Raw genomic sequence first — 20,633 nt, 5'->3', positions numbered from 1 at the left:
GCCAAACAACTTTGTGCTAGAAAGGACAGGATTTCTTGCCTTATGCATAGTCCCAGTGCTTTGCAGCAAGTTTCTCAAGCTGACACATACCTTTCCAACTGGGAGACTGAAGCAATCTCTCGCTGTTTTCTGTATTCTTGATCTATAATGTAAATTGAAGTTGGTTTTTTTTTTATTGCTGTAAGACAGTAAATATTTTTCTTGAGATCCTGATGGGTAGGCTGCTGCTAGGAAAAAAGACATCTCATTTGGAATTCTGCTGTCTTTATGTGGCTAGAAATGGGAGGTTGGGTGTGGATTTTATCTGGTCCTTCTTCCTGCTTCCTGTGTTATACTTGCTGTCTTGCACTGCAAAGGCTAATGGATTATTATGACTGTGGGACTAAAGATTCAAATCTTTCTCAACAGCTGTGTGTGTGAGTGAGTAGAACAGATGTGGTGTTGGACCCCTTTGATTTTCAAACCACAACTTTCATTAAGTTACAGACTAGAAAACAAAATTTAGCAGGAGTTCTGAGGTAGAAAGACTTGAAAGGGAACTCAGCAATCTTATAAATGTGAGAGTTGTTTTTTCAACTTTCTGTACCTGCCCCAAATCATCTCTCTTGTGTTAATCTAATGACTGCAACAGGCCATGAGTCAGTCTTGAAACAGTGCTGTCCTCTGGTTTATGACAGAAGCTAGACAGAGGTGCATGTAGAAGCCAGGGTGGGGGACATATTCCTGCTATATACTTCTGATTCTGCTGCCTTCATGACTCAGTCTCGCTTCTCCTATATTCAGGCTGTTTGGCTGCATTTGCATACATTTATTTCTTGAGTGAATATTTGGTATCTCTCCCTGTGGCTGATTACAATACAGAGGAAAAGAACATTTTAAATTTTTGTAGTTTTGTAGAAAACCTCTCTTTCAGAGCCTGAGACTAAGATTCAAGATCTTACTATGGATAGACAGCAGTGGTGCCCTTAAAGTCCACATGTTAACATGTGTGTTCTTTGTCCCCTGCTCCCTGGCCCATTCCATATGTAGCCACCTCTGAGTAGGTAAGAATTTGACAAATGGCCAATGCAGTGGTAGTGTTTATGGACCTGATATATTGGGATGGGTTGTCTCCAGAGAAGTGAAATCTACATCTTTCTCTTGGAACTTGGAAATGGCTATGGGACCACTCTTCTTCCTTACCTGAGGTGTTCTTTCTCCTGTGCAGTGAGAATATAAAACTTTGAATACCTGTGTGGTGAAAACACTTATGCCATCAAGTGAGTGGTTCAGTATGTTGCAGAATTCTCTGCACTATAGAAATAGTCTTAAGATGTTTCAGAAAGTAGGTCATATATAGGAGGGATGTTCCTGAATGGTCTTTGATGTTGTAATCTGTTTTTCCTTTCTAGGAGGTTGCTGGAGTCTTCCCTCATTTCATTATCTCGCTATGATGGAGCAGGATCCCGGGAACATCCAATCTACCCAGATCCAGCCAGGTAAGATCTAAATGCAGTCTAAAGGCATTTAAGTTTTACATGCAAAAGCATAATTTCAGTATAACTCACTGAAACCTCTGGCAATGGTTCTAATATTGAGCTTATCTCCTTCTTAATGATCTGCCGTGGGGAAAGAGCAAAACAAGTGAGCAGATGCTGTTAAGTCTGGGGGGAAGTGAGGAAGACAGGAAGGAATTACTGTTGAAGTAAACACATAAGAATTCATGAAATCATTTGGGGTGGAGAACACTAGGTGGCAAACAGGTCCAACAGTAAATGAGCTGTATCAATATATTAAAAATCTCTTTTGAAGAAAAATGAATTAAAAAACAAATAGTCTTGAATGCAGTAAAGGGAATTAGGAGCTAGTGTGAGCAAACAACGTGCTTAGAAGCATGAATTGCATAAATGTATCTGTACAAGACAGAGCATAGCAGAAGGTTATGTATACTTAACTAAGAACAAAATACTGACAATTATTTTTGAAAAGTCATGAATCATTGACATTAGGCATAGAAACACCTGTAGTGCTGCTTAATCGTCAAAAGAGGTGGGAGTGTTTCAGAGGACTAGAAAAAGCAAATGTGGCAGTTATCAAAAATGGAAAGAAGTGATCTTTGCAGTTTCTATTTAGTGTATTAAGAAAGCAACAGATGGGATAATGTGACCCAAAGACTCTGTCAGAAGAAATGATAGAATCGTGAACAGCAAGCAGCTTTGGAAACTTTCAAAGAATAAATCATGACAAATAAGCTTTCTTTAGATGGGTTTAGGAAAGCTATGAATGAGGAAATTCAGTAAGTGTAAAATATATCTGATTTAGCCTTTTGGGGAACCTCTTGCATACTTGTGTGAATTGAAGGCTACTAGGATTTATCATAAAGAAGAGTACAGGAATACCACTGAAAATTAAATCTTGAGTTGCTGAAGGATGTTTGTTGTTTTGTGAGGTTTGAGGTGGGGGGTGGGGGTTGTTCTCTTCATCATTAACCCAAAAATGTGCATTTTTATACAGATAATACTCTTAAGTACAAGTTCTGAAATAAAAGGTTGTGTTGCAAATTGGCCAGATGGTATAATTGTGTTGGTAAATAACTCCTTGCTAACTGTGTCTGTAGATAAAGCCCTGTAGAGGTGAAATCTTATGTTTCGCTTTTTTTCCATTTATTGTGAAGAAAGTGCCTTGTAAAGTTAATTCAAAGGCTTAGGAATGATGTAAACAAAAGTGTACTGAGGTGAAAGTAAGGTGGAGTATGCTGCTTGTATATAAGATCCTTGGGAAACCAACCTAGGTGGCTGCTGAAGGTCTTGGCAACTGCCTGGCAGAAATGCTGATAAATGTAAAAGCTTCTAAATGGCAGTTGGTTAAATGGTAGGGAAAGGGATTGCTTTACCTGGAAAGAGGAAAATTATATTCTGCAAATGTTAATTTAAAGCTATTATTACATTCAGGTTTATTTTTGAATGCCAAAAGCTGCTTTATTGCTGGAAGTGCACCATTGATTGTTTCTGGAATGCCTTGTCCAAAGCAGGCAGATTGATAGAGCAGAGATTTTAAGATCTTGTTCTAGCTCTCTGGGAGCTGCCTTTTAAAAAAGAAAAGGAGGGCCTGCCTAGGTGTCTGAATTTTGTTTTCCGCTTTTGTAAATGTCTACTGTGAAATAAGAAAATGTAAGTATTTGTAAGAATAAAATGTAAGAAAATGGATCAATGCCTGAGTCATTTCCTAGCATAAGGGGTATGGTCAAAGATATTTTTCTACTTGAAGCCATTTTAGAACTGATGCAGTCTTCTTCATGTGACAGTTCAAGTGGTTTTAGGTTGTGGTAGAAGCTATAGTACCTTGAGTTTAAAAAGAGCTTTGGAAGAAAAGTCCAGTTTTGAAACTCTTCTAAGAAGGTTAATTTGTTCTGGTAAATATCACTGTCCTTTTCAGAGAATGAGATTCATGGAGGCATGATCAGTACCAGCTAGAAGTTTGAGTGGGATAGGATTAGAGTCTTCCTCCATAAACCTTACTGGTGTGCTGGGTTAGTAGGATATTTTTAACTGTCCCTTTAACTAGTTGGAAATTTGAAAAGTGATTAAAAGGAGTGTTACAGCATTTTAAAGGGTGTTTTTGTAGCATCATCAGTTCCAAATGTAAAGTTATATCTTTGAGAAGCTAAATAACAAGGTGGAGAAGTGAAAGGTGAAATAAACACATCTGTATCTATTAATAAACGTCTATATGTGTCTGTGTGTTTGTGTTTTAAACATATATTAAATATGTATACCTCCTTAAGACCACACAGTTTCCAATGGAGTCTTTTTTTAAAGAGTACATAAACTACAGGATCTGAAAAATTTATTTTTGAGAGCATGTATATGTGTCAGTTTTGTTTCTGCATTTACTGTCTGTAATGGTGCTATGTTTGAATAACCTAGGTCAGCAGTGAGGCGGGGAGAATATTTTTGCAGTTCCCTCAGATTTAGAATTAATATTTTGATGTAGACTGCAGCAGTATTTTTCAGTGGCCTTGCTGAACTTCACTAAGGTCAGCTTGGCTGTTCTGTCATTCTGCACAGTTTCCATATGTACTGGGCTCAGAAAATAATCTGCAGAAGAATTAAATGAGGCTGTCATCAAAGAACACCTACAATAATGGGTTTTTTAAATAGAAATACTCAATAAGAATTACATGTGCTCCCAGACTCCATATATGTATGTATGTATGTATAAAGCATCGCAGTGTTTGTTGGATATATCTCTAGAAAAAATCTAAGCAGCTAGAAAGTATTTTATTCCTTACACCTTTCTCTCTGTGTATCAGACTTAAGCTTCTTGTGTTGTCTTTGAGATCTTTTTCACAGTCGATTCAGTGCACACACCATGTGCTGTTAGGAAGCTGAATGTCACATCTTGTCATCGGTTATGGCCACTCTTTATTGCCTACTCTTTCTTCTAACAGGCATCACCATGTTTTTTCTTCTGGTGTCCTGCATAATTTTAGAAGACTGCTAAACTCATTCTTCATATTCTTCTGTAAAATTCTCCCTTGGTGTGATATTAGGGAAAATAAAAGTTTCAGAGGTTACACTGCTGGACTGCTGCGACCACTGTTCATGTTTTCCAGTGTTTGCCTTGTTCCCGTGTTTCTTTTTTTTCTCACTGTACATATTTTGATGTAGTTTTTTTTTTAGGTGTTCACAAAGGCATTGGCTTATGGAAAAGCCCAGAGAAGAGACCAGCTCCTTATTTATTAATGTGCATCTCTAATGCCTTGCTTTCTTGTATTTGGCCTATTAAGTCTTATGGGGAGTAGAGAGAAGTGATGTGTTTGTCCAGCAAAGCCTTCTTCTTTATGTAGGCATGAACAGGTTTACCTCATTAAACAGTGCATAAAAGATTCAGGAGGAATCAAGCTGAGTGTGTTGTTCCTCTTACCCTTTTGATGTTTTTTGGCTTAAGTTTTAACACCCCTGAACCTGTAATCTGTCTCCTAAACTTGTCCTCCCCCCAAATTAAAATTCAAGTCTAACCAAATAAGGCTAATTAAATGATAAATCAAGCATCTGAAGTGTCTGGATTTTAACACTGAGTAAGTGTGTCACAGAAAACGTGTGTGAGGAGCTGTGGATATACACGGGGTGGGAAAAGAGAGTGTGTTCATTCTCAAGAGAGTAATACTGGTGTGTGATAGCTGATGCAAACAAATGCTAGGTTATGCATGAGAGAGAATTAAGAGTTAATAACAGAAGAAAGGTTTCCTTTCAGGTGGGATGAAAGGCTTTTAAAGCTCCACTTAGCATATACCTAGTGGATCTGATAAAATTGCCACTATATAAAATCCCTACCATTTAGATTACAAAGTAGTTAAAGATGTGAAACTTTTTTTCTCCTGCTTGATATTCCATGGTACTCCCTAACTACCATCCAAACAACAGCACTTTCCTTCATCTGAACAGTGCTGCTGTTTGGCATTGCAGGCAGAGTTCACATTGAGACTGAGCTTGGTTCTTTTAAGGGATGCTTGCTGAGCTTACTAGAGTGAACTGGTAATAAATGAATCAGTGAGCTCCAGAGAGTACTGAGAAGCAAATTTCTCTCTTCTGTGGATGAGCTTTTTGTCTGTAGGTACTGTGTGGTTCTTCTGTTTGCAGAAGGGATCATGTGGGATTGTAGCATATAAAGGGAAAATTACTTTTCCTTGCTTTCTGTATTTAATCTATTTTACAGATAAAATACAAACAGTCAACCTTGTGATAGGCTGTTACTGGCCTGGCACTTGGAGTTCAAAAGGAAAAATAGGGCTTGCTGTCATTCTATACTTACGTAATGAGTATTTGTGTATCTTTTCTTGCTCAGGTTGTCTCCTGCTGCATATTATGCCCAGAGGATGATCCAGTATCTTTCCCGGAGGGACAGTATTCGACAACGCTCTATGCGATATCAGCAAAACCGTCTCCGCTCTTCCTCCTCCTCTGCTTCCACTTCAGAGAACTCAAGCCCATCTGTGGAGGGAAATGATCTGGAATTTGAAGATTTTGAGTAAGTGTGTGTGCTGCCTAGCCCTCTTGCTTGCCACTGTTGTCATCACAGGTCTGCTTTCTGGTTTCCTACTTGGGAATAAACCATATTGTTTATCAGTCAAAGACACCTTAGGCTTCTTGTAGGAACACGTTAAGTAATTCAATCAATAATTAGAACATTGATTGCTAGAAATAGGTCTGGTCATTTTTATTATGAAAATTAAGGATGTTGTAGGGCTACCTTCAGCACATTAGGTATCTCAACCACATTTAGAAGACTGGTTAAATAAAGAAAATGAGATTCTTTTTCTCCAATAGAACAGATGGGGAGCCAAGAGTTTTACTTGACTTGTCAAATCTTGAGACAGAACAAGAGTCACTAAGAGGCTTTGCAAGACTTAGTTCTTTGGCCTAAGGCTATAGGAGACAGATAGACATGTCCTGTAGCCTTTTCTTGCTCTATCTCTGTAGCTTTGTCAAATTAGATGACATTCCTGGGATTGGGGTTTTTTGGCTTGGTTTGGGATTTTTTAAAATTTGGTGATTGTGATTCTGTGTTAAGGCTTCATTTTCTGTAAGGAGATAAAAAGACCTCTTGTGTTAAAGTGAGGAATGGATCTGCATTCAGACCTTAGAAGAATATTACTGTTAGCCACTGTATTTCCTTCTGAGTGGTTCTGCTGACGAACTTTTAAAATTTGTTCTCCTTTTGTACTTCCGGTGATATGCAGTGTAATCCCAGCAAAAAATTTATTGCAAATTTTTAATAAATGGAAGAGTATAGTAATGTATTCCTTAGATGGCATGTAAACCAAAAGCACAGGAATTTAGATTAAAATCCATTCTAGCAGCAAAGAGACTATAACTTTTCTAGCCTGTCTTCAGTAATTTCTTTTTAAATATGGGATTATTCCTGAGTAGCCTTAAGTATTTCACTGAATTTCCTCCCATTTGTGTATGCCACACTTAAAACATAGGATAATTCTGAGCATGGTTGTAGAAGTAGTCTATGGTTATACTGTAGTATAGTAGGGTGGTGTGTTTGATGAGAGCTGTGAACTCCTCAAAAAATCTGGGTTCTTATGTTGCAACTGCTAGCAAAGGATGCTGTCAACTTCCCTACTATTTTAATTTGTACATTCACTTGCTGCAGTGGCACATACTTGAGATGACATGTTATTAAAGCTCCATGTCCTTTGTTTCAGGATAAAGTCCCTTTCTGAAGGACACTAGTCGCACTAGCTATTCCCAAAAGCAAGGTATTAATCCCTTTCAGACTTTCAAGTGGTGGTAGACTATTTTTTTTCTTAGAAAGTTGTTCTGTGAAGCTGTCATTTCATGCTCCAGCAATTGAATATTCTGAAGTACAGGGTCAGAGAATGTCTTTCCCTCTCATTGTGGCTTTGTTTGTGTAAAATGTAAATGAGGGCAGATAGGCTATTAGGCAGTGACTCTTCTGCATTTTCTCAAGCATCCTTGTGGTCTGGAAGAGCAGAAATATGGTGGCTACTGGACCTGTTTTTATGAAGTGGGTGTGTTGCAAGCGTAGAGCTTACTATTTCCATTATTCCATTTTATTTGTCTGGGGCAGCTTGTTCTGCTGGAGAAGTAAAAGATGGTATGTTCTTTGTTCACAGAGCCAGGCAAATGCCTGTAGAGAAGTGTGTTCCCCAGCAGATAATGTTCACACAGTAAGAGCACCCAGTCAGGGAAGCAATTCAATCAGCCGTACTGAGGTTGTCTTTCATTTCATACTGAGCAAAAAGTGTTTATTCCTTAAAGTGCAGTGCCTGAATTTGTTGGTTGAATATTTCATATCAAATTCTGGTCTGTTCATTCAAGACCTGCTGCCTTTTTACTCCTCTGCTTCATTATTTCTCTTGGCTGATTAGAGAGGGCTGCTATGCAGGGGTCCTTAGAGCTGGAACTTCTCGTGACTCATTTGATTTCTTCTGCTGAGACTTCCCAATTAAATGTCTTACAGAGTTCTTGCTTCTCGTTTGGCTCCTGTATCACTCCTTCCTTGCTTGTTCACCTGTGCAGTCATGTATTACTTCATGGATGATTTTTCTTGCTGTGGTTCAGATGCTTTGACTTCCCTGTGTCTCCAGATTTGATATGGGGAAGGGTGGTGTTGCCGCTGTGTCTGGCTGTCTGCAGCTCATGCTTTTCTCCTGAAATACAGGGAACTTTCTTTTCCATAAAAGCCAGAAAATTGCCTTGGTACTTTATCTTTCTAATCTGGCTAATATAATTGATAAATAATCTCTTTTTGTTTCCCAGAGATAAGGAGAAGGATGTAAGGGACATTAAACACCAGTACCTTTTACTGTACATAGAGCACTGGGCAAGGAGTGAATCCTGTGCTTGTGCAGGATGTTTGCGAGACAAGCCTTCCTCTGCTTTCATATTTTTTGGGATTCAGAGATTTTTTTCTCCTCAAAAATTCATTTTGTCTTTTTTTCAGTTTTCTTTACCTAATGGCCTAGTAAGGGAAGAATTGGGCCTATGTACTGTTTGTGTGCTTATGGCCTCTAAATTTAAGTTAAAGCCTCTCCTGCGTCTTAGTCAAGGGTGAATTCATTCATAAATGCATTTAGTATGTGATGACAATAGAAGTAGTGTTGGTATAAGAATCTAAAGTAGTCTTTTTTATAGGTGTTAGTAATATCCTTCTTTTACACCAGCTTTTATGGACAGTAGAGGAGGAGGGAGACACACTATACCTGTGTTTTGCAGTCTAAGAAGATGTTCTTTCTCTATATGTGCTCCCTGTGTTTAACCTGTCACTGTTGTCATCTTACTGCTTATTGAATGCAACTGTCAACTGTAAACTTAGTCATGTCTACATAAAAGCATTTAATACAGTTTGTAATATATATACAGATTGTAATATTAGGTTATTGCCAGATAGATTGATATGAGTGGGTTTTAAGGTTAGCTTTAGTAGAATCTTAAGCTAAAATGAAAAGACTTCCTGAGTTGTGGAATAAGAATCTCTGAATGAAGAATGACATAATTTTAGTCTTCCAGCATAACTGGTAAAAATAGATTCTTTATAGACAAATTATACATGTTGAACTTTCTATTTCAAGTTCTTATTTGAGTATCTCATGTTTGCATCACATAATAAATTGAGATTTTTAAAGCTAAACAATTTTGACTTCTTCAAGAATTTTGATCTGGTCTCTTCTATAGATTTCCTTTATTCTAGAACAGCTGTCTGATGTTGAAGCCTGTGGGTTATGCTTCTAGGACTCCTTAGTGCAATCTCTGTTATTTCATTTGTAATTCTGAATTTGTCCCCATAATAAGAATGTGAAGGTGTTTCTGGAGGTGAATTTTGGCCATCTATGTCCCTTTTTGTCTGAAGTAACTATGGGAACAAATGGAGAAGTACAGGTTTGTTTCATCTGTCAGACTGAAAAGCAGATATATAGGATAGTGTACCAGCTCTTAAAGCCTGAGTCAAACCCTTCACTACAGTTCAAAAAAGGCTTTCAAGCTAAGGCTACAGGTGTGACTGTGGCTGACTCCTCGGTCTACTTTTGAGTGTGGGCTGCCTGACAGCATATAGAGAAGAAGGAGCTTGGAGATAACACTATTATCATGTCTCCAGCTTTTCCCTGTTCTGTTTTATCCTTTCTCCTTCCCTGTAGGAGGGTTTTTGCTGGCATGGATGCACTCAGTTGTGCCATTGTCACAGGCTAGGAAGGTCTTTTTTGTGTCTCTATAACAAGATGGGCTTTACCTCACAGGCCTGAAGTCTTATTTTAGTGCTTCATCTCTTTAATTTATTTTGAGACACCAAGAGCATCCAGACAGAAAATATGAGAACTGTTGGCACTGTTTTACTGAGACCCTAATGGACCTTCTGGTTTTGTTGGAAGAGGCTCTTGCTTTGTAAAGATGATTAATCACTTAGGGAAAGCTTACAAGATTCAGAGTGATGTTATTTGGCTTTATTTTTGTCACTGTAAAATCCTTTTGTTTAAGGTAAGTTCTGGACCAAGAGTTGGGGGTTCTTGGATGGGCATCTTGCAAGGGTCTCCTCATGAGTGCGTGAGATACATGAGTATCCATCCTACTTGCCTCCTGCCATTTTTGGTTGATTTATTGACACTGTCTGGGCAAGAAATGCCAAATCTAAGTTCTTCCAACAGCCTCTTGTCTTGAAGAGACAACCTGCCAGCCAACTGCCACTGTATTGAAACTGCAAGTCTTACTTCCAGTGTCTTATATACAATTTTCATTCATTTGGGAGAATAGTGTGGTAGATTCTTTTTGACCTCTTTTATAGGTGAAATGTTTGGTTTGGGAGTCCAGTTTTTGTCATAGTTAGTGCTCCACTTCCAGCTGGCATTCTGGTTTAACTTTCTGTATTAAGAAGAAAAGTGCATGTCTGATTAGATATTTTTGTGTGAGATATCCAGGCAATCACTCTTCTTTTGGAAAGTCTTCATTTAAAGTATATTTTGTTGTTAGCTTCTTTAGGAACCTTAACTGGGGCACTAATACTTGACAATACTAATTAGAAACTGTCTGGATGCAATCGTGTCTGAACTAACATAAAGCACTGTGAGAGAAAAGGGAAGACAATGGCTGTGGCAATGTGGTTACTCAGTAGTGTGTATTTGGGTAGAAGGTTTGGTTTTGGATTCTGTTCTCTGTATTGATCCTCAAGTGGAATGGTAGAAGTGGGTTTAGAGCAGGGATTTGTGTGTCATGGTGAGAATAAGCAGGTGGTGATGCTTGATGGCTGACACAAAGATTTTGGAAAGTTTGAGTGAAGGGAGAGGTTGGAGATTGCCAGTTACTGAAATTACTTCTTCCTTACCCTTGTGACAGAAGTCCATGCGTGTGTTTAAATCCAGTCTCTGCCTTTTTAGTCTGATTGTGTATCACTGTTTGCTAGAGACACAGTGCAAAGGGAGCACTAACCTGCAGCAGTGCAATCAATTCACTGTGCACCTTCTGACTTCCCTTAGCACACCATCTACTGTGAGCACATGGGTAGAACTTGGACTCTTTTTGTAAAGTCTCGGTCTTTACTGCCCTCCTTTACAGCTGTCCACCGTGCACTCGTTTATTTCAGAGTGTTTTTTTTCCTATCTGGCAACTTTCATTTTCTGCAAAAGAAACTTCTTCAAATAGTAGCCAGGTTTTCTTGTCAAGAGAGAGGAGAGATTGGAATGATTAAAGCTTTTTTGTGACACTTTAAATAAGTATAGAGCTTTTGATCTACAGCTCCAGAATGCTGAGACAAGCTCTGTCATTATGGAGAGAGAAGCATGAGGAATCCCAGAGGTAAAGAAAGAGGTTTACTTTGTTGGGGGTCTGTAGGTTGATGGTATGCCAAGTGTTAAGCTCTCATAGGACATAGTGAAGGTGGATAAGAGAGATTACTTGATCAGTGGTATGCTTTTGTTCTGGAAATAGTGGTATCATATCCAAACTACAAGATTTCTAAAAGCAATTAGGGTGGGTTTTTTAATTTTTCTCCTTGCCATCCTGATGTTTACATCTGAAGTTAAAAAGAGACATATAGGAGATGTGAGAATCTTAATAGGCTCTTCATGTCATTCAAGTGCTGATGGAAATGGATTTTTAGGGTCCATGACAGGTCATTATACTGCAGAAAATGTAGCCTTTTTTCTGGAAATCGTAGATGAGACAGTTTGTTATCTGTCTTTCTTGAGCATCTACAAATAATGTTCTTGCTAGCAATTTGCTATTTGAGTTCACGTAAAGCAGGATCGCTATTTGTTTCTTTCTTCCCAGAGCTCCTTTATCTGTTTTTGTGGTTTTTTCATCTGCCCTTGTTTCTTGCCTCACATGGCACTGCATCATTGTTTTTGATGAAGATGAGCCTTTACAAAACTGGCTTTCAAAGCAGATGCAAATATGTGTAACTTGGTGGTCACTTTCTGGGTTTTTTTCTTTTCTGCTAGAGGTTTCTGTAGCAGTTACCACTGGGTTGTTTCTTTCAGATACACAGCTGTGACAGTGGTCACAGGGGTTCTTGAATGAGGGGAGAGACGAGAATGTTGACTCCATGTTCAGAAGGCTTGATTTATTATTTTATTACATATATATATTACATTATGACTATACTAAAAAGAAAAGTAGAATGAAAGGTTTCCTCTCAGAAGCTAGCTAAGAATAGAATAGAAAAGAATGAATAACAAAGATCTGTGTCTCAGACAGAGAGCAAGAGCCACCTCTGCCGTGACTGGTCAGTAAATCCAAACATCCACAGGAGACCAATCACGGATCCACCTGTTGCATTCCACAGCAGCAGGTAACCATTGTTTACATTCTGTTTCTGAGGCCTCAGCTTCTCAGAAGAGAAAAAATCCTAAGAAAAGATTTTCACTAAAAGATGTCTGCGACACACAGCAACTTATGTTAACTATATTCATCATCTTAAACACAATTTCAGGCAAGACAGTTACAGGTGCTGGATGAATGGGAGTGATACTGAACCTACTCTTTGAACTTAATTTTTCAAGGATTAGTTAGAGTGTTAGCTTGTCTTGTGATCTACTCATAGTAGCCTGCAGCTTCACTTTCCCTATTCCTTTAATCTTTTATCTTTTGTAACAGTTGTCTATATTACCCTTATCTTGGTCATAATGTCTAGTAATGCTGCATCAATGCAGTGAACAGGCAATAACTGTTTCCTTGCAGCAGTACTGCAGGATTTTGCTAACCTCTCCAGCATAATGTTGCTTTACCATTAAGTCACATCCCAGCAAGGCAAGTGTTTTCATATCAGGGCGGTGAAAGAATGTGTGCCTTTAGAAAGGTGGCAGTTGCCAGAAAAGCGCCCATCATACTCCATACTGTTGGTTGCCTGAGTCCATAGAAACAATTTGATGTCAAGATGGTAATTCTGAGTTTTTCTGACAAATCTAAACTCTGTCCATTGTTTTCCTTTTGCTTTTATTTTGTGCCTGTGCAACTCAGAAGTCAAACTAGGTCACCTAGTAGGTGAAGTCTGCTGTTAATGAGAGTAATTAGGAAGCAAGCTGTTACTGGTTTGTGCTGGCCATGCAAGCAGGTAGTGGTCTGCATTCTTGAAGCCCATAGGTCTAACAGATTAGTGTTGTTTGTGAAGTTATGGTTTCAATTCTGTTTCCTTTGCAAGCATAACAGTGCAATATATTTTTTTAAAAAGAGACAAAAGTTGATGCCTCTCTAGCTTTGTCTGGCTGCTGATGTTTCTGCTTTCTAATGATTCACTGTAGCTATGAAGTGTATCAGTCTTATTCTAAAACAGCATTATCAGTTTGTGAGCCCACCACACAGTGAGCTGATTAAAATAGAAATAACTGGATCATGTGCCTAGAAAAGAGTGAGTGCTTCATTCTAGTTGCAAATCTGTCTTTCTCTGAAGCATTTAATCCTTGGCATTTTACAGGCAAGTACTGCTATTTCTCTTGACCTCTCATATGTGATACTTTTCTGAAACACTTGATCTTCTGAAGTGCCATTTTTAATCTTGTTAATACATTTTCCCCTGAACAGTGCTCTGAGAGGTAATTAAGGCTGGGGGTTTGTTTCTCTTCGGTCAGCAAAGCCATTAGTAACTCAGCAGTCTGCTATTTTATAGGAAGTTTTAGTTGATAAATAGGTACACATTTTCTCTGGTGGGCCTTTCAAAAAGCTCTTAGTGAGAGATTGGCATTTCAGCCTTCAGAAGAATGCAGAATGATGGAAAGGCTTGAGTGACTTGTCTAACTTCTTTATCAATTACTGTATTAAAAATCTATTCTAGTTCCTGTCTCTCCAGCTGGCCACCGTCACTCTTGGTAGTTTCCTACTATTTTTATTCTTCAGTTGGTTTTGGCTTCCAGTCTTGCACTTGGGACCTCACTCCACAACCATACATTTAGTGCCAGGAATGTATTTTTGTGTAACAAATGTTTTTTTGTTTGTTTTTTTTGTTTCTTGTTGTTTCCCTTAGTTCTGCCTCAAGTACTTCTTCAGTAATGACTGTATGCTTCTGAGATGGGTTTAGAAATATATAACTTTTTTTTTACCAGATTATGTGCGTTCTTTGAGATATACTTTAAAAAAACTGTACAGTAGTCATTTTAATCTGTGGATGTCAATATTTGTACCCTTTTTGATAGAACCTATGCTCCTGGCTTCTTTCTTTGTATCTACTTGTGGAAATAACTCTCCTCTTAGATAAGTTAGTTGTCTTTAATGTTTCACCTTTAACATAATCCTGGTTTTAGGTGAGATACATTTGTCCAAGGAGCCAGAAGTAGGGTGATCCCCTTTTCCTGGTTTGAGTTTGTAACTTCTCCAAGCCTTGAGGATTTTGAGTAAAGTAGCACATACTGTATGGAACCTATATTTTTGAATAAGACACTAGTCTAACTCATCCAGGAGATACTATTTTAGCTACTATGCCCCTCTGCCGAATTACAACCATCTTGCAGTGTGGCTTTTCCTTTGGTCTTCGAGGATGCCTGTTGCTCACTAAAATATTCAGAATGACAATGTTTTATATTTGTGTTTACCTCTCTATTTTGAGAGGCTTATTTACTGGAAGTGCTCCCATTTTTCTCTAAATTGATTTCTGTTAGATGCTCAGGATCTTGCAGGATCAGACAGATTAAAGTGTTAATATCTGGTATTTGCTGCTTCTCTCAGTGGTGAAGTTAGTAGTTAACTTCTGTCATAGTGTTCCCAACACTGTATTTTACCTTACCCATCAGGATGGTGCTGGAAAGTAATCAACATGTTCTTAGAACCAGCAAAAGTGATGTTCTCTTCCTCATCTTTTTTCCTACTTCTGTACCCTTTCTAAAACACAGTACACACTTTGTCTTGGAATTGTCTATGTAACTCCAGAAGAGTACACTCTTCTAAAGGTATATGTCATGTGTTTTCATCCAAATCAGCAGGGAATCCTGTGAAGTAAGTTGCAAGATGTCAGGATCTGCTTCTGCTTTAGTATGGCCAGTTTAATATGACATCTTCCAGGAACGCACTTTAGAGGACTTGCCGTGAGACCTGACCAACCAGTAAAGCCAAATGAGTTTGCTGCGTCTGGTAACCTCCTCTGAGCTCTTGATGGGACCTTTGGGCTGCTCCTGCCCTCTGCCCTATCTCCTCTGAAGTAACCTGCTGCAATTAGCAAAAAAAAAATACAGCAAGTCAGTACAGATAGTTCACATTTTCTCAGCGCTTCAAACATTGTTTTTTTCTGCTACATGAAGATGGTGCAACTTCCAATGTCAACCTTAAAGGAAAGTAGTATATGCCACTCAAACAATTATTTAGCATTTCTATTGTATGTGAGTGTCTAACCTCTGCAATACAAATTGATTTAGCATTTTAAATTGGATTGCATGAAACGTGATAAAATGCTGAAAATATGAAACAATTGGCTTGATGTGATACAATTTGATTCCTCTGAACTTACATGGCTTACTGGTGCTGGCTTTGATAATTAAATGGCTTTTCAAAATGGTCATTGTTGACCTAATTCTATTGGCAGTATAGTCAGTGGGAGTTTTAATATTGACTACAATGGGAACAGTTAGACCAACAGATTGCATTAGAAATCCCATGCTGTGTGTTTAATTTCACTTCCTGATACAACAATCTCTAAATATTAAAGTGAATTCTTGCCAAGACAGAAAAGCAGAACATGGTGCTTTTTTTGTCCTTACTGTCTTCTGTATCCACTGTTATTAGTGCAGGAGCCAAGTTACCAGATGAAAAAGAATGCCTTTTTCTCCAAACTTTAGGATGCAAAATTTTGTATCTCTTTCTCTGTTTTCAGAGCTGGTATTGCTGGTCCATTAAATTTACATTAGTCAATTTTTTCTCTCAACAAGCAAACAAGACAATAGAAGAAAAATCCAAGGGGATTTGACTGTCTTATCCAATTTAGGATAAACTTGCATCCTTCTTATGCCCTATTAAATGTCCACATTTCTCCTGAATGCTTGGGAATTGCTTTCTTTTCATGCTCCATTGTAGTTTGGTGTTAATATTATTTCTCCCCTACCAGCTCTTATTCTCCACATCACTGTTATGATTTGTGCCGCCATGGTATCTGAACAAATGATGAATAACCTGAATTTTGAGCCAGACCTTAGAAGTTATTTTGTCCATTTGTTGGTTCTTCCAGTTTTCCTGCTGAGACAAATTAGTCTGCTAATAATTAGAGTATTACATTTCCCTTGTCACCTTGCTGTGGTTTATTTCATTTACTTTAGCAAGGTTATTGAGTTGCTTTATAGCAGAGGCTTTTTTTTATGTAGATACACACACACACACTGAGGAATTTGCTTTCCACCTCTTCTGCAGGTAATGTTAATTAAACTATCCAGTGTGAATCATTAGCTAATGAATCTGTAGGTAGTTGACACTAAATAGAAAGTAGAGCATTAGATCTTCATCAGTACTTTAGGGAGCCTTGGAAACGTCTCATTTCTTGCTGGAGTGCTTCACGCTGGCACTGCAGTGTGCTAACATCTGCTCTCCTCCCTCTGTCAGCAGGCTGTATGTGGTACAGAAATAACACAAAGTGCCACCCATTTTCACTGATCTGTAGGGCGTTCTTTATTTTCCTTTTTAGAGGGTGCAGAAATAATCTTCAACTGGCACCAGGGTAATATCAGCAGTTCTAGCTTTTCAACACTAGACTAGACAATCTTTCATGTAGTTGTTGAGCATGGGAATTTAGATATAAATGACTCTATAAATTAGTAATTCAGAGTAATGTTTAGTAATATTTTTCTTTATCCCAGGAGAGTATAGCTTACACTTATACTTACAGTAAATAGGAATTCTAGCATTCTTGAAGGATAGCCACTTTTCTTACTCCCTTCAGTCTTGAGTTATAGGACAGGTGGCCACTGGGATGTGGGTTTGTGTTTTTTTGGTTTTTTGGTTTTTTTTTAAGGGATGTTAAAAATATATGTCTGTCTTTTGCATTAGTAGAGGCTGTTTCTGTCATGGTGAAAACTGAAAAAAATCCTAGTCTATATTTTTCCCTTTTAGGCATTTTCCCATATTGTCAGGAGATTGTGTGCACAGTAAATAAATAGGGAAGTACAGGATGGACTTCTCACATCAGAAAGTCGCCTTGGTTAGAAGATGTGTCTGAAAATGTTTTTGTGAATGCCTAAGACCTGTGGCTAGTGGCAATTAAAAAACTTGAACAATTAGTTCCTCTAGGTCTCTTGATTTAGTCTGTAGATTTTGCCCTTTTATTTTCTTATGTTTGCTGGAGCTAATTTTTCATTCCTTTTGAAACCTGCTGCTGAGATTCTCTTCAACTGGAGAGTTCTGTAGAGTGTAGTCCTGCTGCTGGTGCTCTTGCTGATATTTGTCCATTTCAAAAGTATCTTCCAATTCCAATAAATGTCCAAAGTAAATAAAACCCCTGAAAACGGTTTTGTTACTTTTCTCACAGGGTAGCATATCTGTGTCATTTCAAAAGCTGCTACATGGAGATTTTTAAAAAGTATTTCTTGTCTTCTGCTAGCTCTTACTGTGTGTGGTAAGATCTGGAACACGACATTTCTTTTTCCTTTGGTCTTTTCTCTTTAGCAACGAAAGTTGATATGTCAGCACTCAAGTTTGCAGGATTCCTTCTGTTATTGATCTCCATCTTAATAGGCTGGAGGCCTGTGATAAAAGAACAGCAGTAGCTTTTACATTTCTGATCTCAGGAACCCTGCTGGTTACACAAAATCCTGAGAGTGAGGTGCAGCTTTGGCTGTGAACTGCAAATGCTGCATCTACAGTGGGAGGAGAAATGGAAGCTTTGAGCTTGGATTCAGATTTGTTTTTGGTGAAATAGCTTGAAACACTAACGAGCTTTGCAGAAGAACCTCTGCTTTTGTGTTCCTGGGTTCCTCAAGTGTGTGGGAAACAGCCACGTAATAGACTTTTTTCTCAGCCCACGTTTCTTGCTCACTGACTTCATAAAAGCAAAACGAAGAAAAATTATAAAATGCGCAGCTTGCTGGAGTGGGTTAGAAATGTGCTGCTAGTGCATTGCATAAGGAATATTTAGTTTCCTAGTGATTTCAAGGCTCTGCAAGTAATATTCTTCCTGCAACTGCTTGGGAAGGAGACAGGGCTGCAATTACAGATGGGGATTTGGAATCCATGGAGAGCAGATTTGTTACTTGTGCAAGGTCATACAGAGAGTAAATTTCTGAACAGCGAAGAAAGCACTGTTAAGGTCTCTTTCAGAACTCCAGAGTCACTAATGGAGTCTCATTATTTTCCTTGCAGTTTTAGTGCTGTATAATTATAAGACCCCTTGTGGCCTTGGAATGCAATATCAGGAATTGTGTGTGATGGGGATTCTGAAGGTCCTCCAGTTTGATCTCCTGCTCGTTGTACAGCTGGCATTACCAAAACCAGACTGGGCCACCTGTGAGTTTGTCTAGCTCTTATCTTGAGACTTACAAGGATAGCAGCTCTGCAGCCTCTCCATGAAAACCTGTTCAGTGTTGCACTGCTGGGGAAGTGCCTTCCTGTGTCTGCTGTAGGACAATAGATGCTAGACCCTTTCCCCTTGTTCCCCAAGGCCCAGAAACAGAATTGTTGTTGTGAAACAGAATGAGATGTTGTTGTAAAACAGGAGATGCAATTTTTTCTGACACCACCTAACACTTCTGATTTAACTGGAAGAGATATGAAAAGTGAGATAGTTGTAAGATCTGATGGCACTTAAACTGGACCTTCAGGGAAGGAACACAAAAGAATAGTCTGCAGATTTTGCTCTTTTGCCTGCACTCCTGGGAATGAAAATGTGAACTTTAACAGATCTCTTTGACTAACAGAAGGTTCTTCTGAGGACTGGGGTGAGCTTGCCTTTTGCTTTCCTGGTCAAAATTCTGATGTTTCTCTTTCATTTGCTCAGGTGCTGACATTGATTCATTAACTCTCTATGGTTTTGTTGATACTTTTGAGACATTGTCAAACAATTAAGAAAGTGAACTTTAAGGTTATCCCTATATAAAACTGGCAGAGGATTTGGTACAGTTACTCGTGTGAATTTGGGACATTGGAAGCATAAGAGCTGTTGAATCTCTGTAGCATACTCAGGTTGACTAGGTGATGTCACTGGTGTTTTGTTTTCTTGGAAAATACTTTTATTACATAGTATTTTTAATGTATAGTAATTTTCTTTCTTTTGCTGAAGGGACAATGGAGACCGATCCAGGCACCGAGCTCCCCGGAACGCCCGCATGTCTGCACCATCGCTGGGGCGCTTTGTCCCGAGGTAAGGCATCTGTGGGTAAGAGCAAAATGTGTGGAAATCCTGGAGGTACCAGGAGTACAACTCTCTGGTTCTTTCAGTTGAAGTCCTTTTCTTGGACAGAGCTTCTTTATCCATGGTTTGTACTTTCTGGGACTCCCAGGATGGCGTGTTAGTATGAGCTGCTCGTCCTGTGATTTTTGAAAGATAGCATGGTCTTAGTGCTTTTTACTTAGGGGCTGAGGTCACAGTGTGAAGGCAGAATAGGAGGAGAAAAGAATCTGATCAGAGATTCTCAGCACAATGTGCTGGTTTGAGTTGAGGAAACTATTGTGGGAGGTAGAGGATTTGTTTAGTGCTGATCTTTGCAGCCACGTTGATCAGAGGAGGATCTAATCTGTAATTTACTTTTTGTTTGAAGCAGGGAAGCGGCTGGCTAAGCAGAGGATTCCAGCCTTCCCTCTACTGTAGTCTGCTGGAATGTAGTCATATTTCCTCAGAGTAATTGCGGTGGCTCTTCAGGGCTGTAGTACACGGGATGGCTTTCTCCATGTTTTACTCTCTTTGTTTTGCAGACGCTTCTTGCTGCCGGAGTATTTGCCTTATGCTGGGATTTTCCATGAACGAGGACAGCCTGGCTTAGCCACCCATTCCTCTGTCAACAGGGTCTTGGCAGGTAATGAGATTTCCTTGTTTGCAGTAGTCATGTATATTAGTGGTGTTTTCTCATGAATCTGAACAGAGAAGGATTGATGAGGAAAATTAATTCCAACTTTTGAGGTTCTATTTAAGTTGTCTGAAGCAAGAGAAAGGACTGTTGGATTGATGTAGTAAGCTGTCATTCAAGTGCTTGAGCATTGCAGATTCCATGCTTCAGGTATGTGTGGAAGTGTCTGCATGAATTGGGGACAGGTATTAACAATTCTCCCTTTATTTAACTTCTTTCCCTATTCCTAGATATCTTTTTTTAAACAACCTGACAGACTAATGATCGTCTTGCTGCAGGTCCTTCTAATTGAATTATAGGGTGCCTTGTTCATGTTCCGGCTAGGAAGACGCACACAAGGCAATGTGGGATTCAATTAGGATCTTAATAAGTGCATATTAAAAAACTCAGCTGCCACCACATACAGCACACAGGCATTTGGGAGCCTTAGAGGGCAAGCGGAGGTGGAAAGGGAGGTGGGGGAAAGAGGAGGAGGAGTATGGCAGTCTGGCAGTTCATGAATGAGACGGTTATAGATGACACATATCTTGAGGGTGAGTCTTTTTTGGCTGGGTCTGAGTTGCTCTGTAATTAACCCCGGTGCGGGGGAGTAATTTTGAAACTTGGGGAATAACAAGAGATGATGTATGGACAGGTAGGTTGGGATGTGGTTTTCCTCCTTCCTTTA

General features: G+C 38.9%; 1 protein-coding gene across 3 annotated transcripts in view; it reads left to right on the top strand.

Moving 5' to 3' along the window:
• AMBRA1 (autophagy and beclin 1 regulator 1) overlaps window positions 1–20,633 on the top strand; it is a 127,395-nt gene that overhangs the window by 31,212 nt on the left and 75,550 nt on the right. For 2 of the 3 annotated variants that reach the window (XM_071427428.1, XM_071427430.1), the window contains 4 exons: window positions 1,392–1,478; window positions 5,827–6,009; window positions 19,180–19,263; window positions 19,815–19,915. In XM_071427428.1, coding sequence (XP_071283529.1) covers window positions 1,392–1,478; window positions 5,827–6,009; window positions 19,180–19,263; window positions 19,815–19,915 — 455 coding nt within the window. The remainder of the gene's footprint in view (window positions 1–1,391; window positions 1,479–5,826; window positions 6,010–19,179; window positions 19,264–19,814; window positions 19,916–20,633) is intronic. The other variant, XM_071427429.1, reaches the window with a different exon arrangement.

Source organism: Agelaius tricolor, unplaced genomic scaffold (assembly GCF_023055355.1).
Source record: "Agelaius tricolor isolate 1412-34295 unplaced genomic scaffold, bAgeTri1.0.p SCAF_5, whole genome shotgun sequence".
Classification (NCBI taxonomy): Eukaryota; Metazoa; Chordata; class Aves; order Passeriformes; family Icteridae; genus Agelaius; species Agelaius tricolor.
This window is presented reverse-complemented; position numbering and strand designations above follow the sequence as displayed.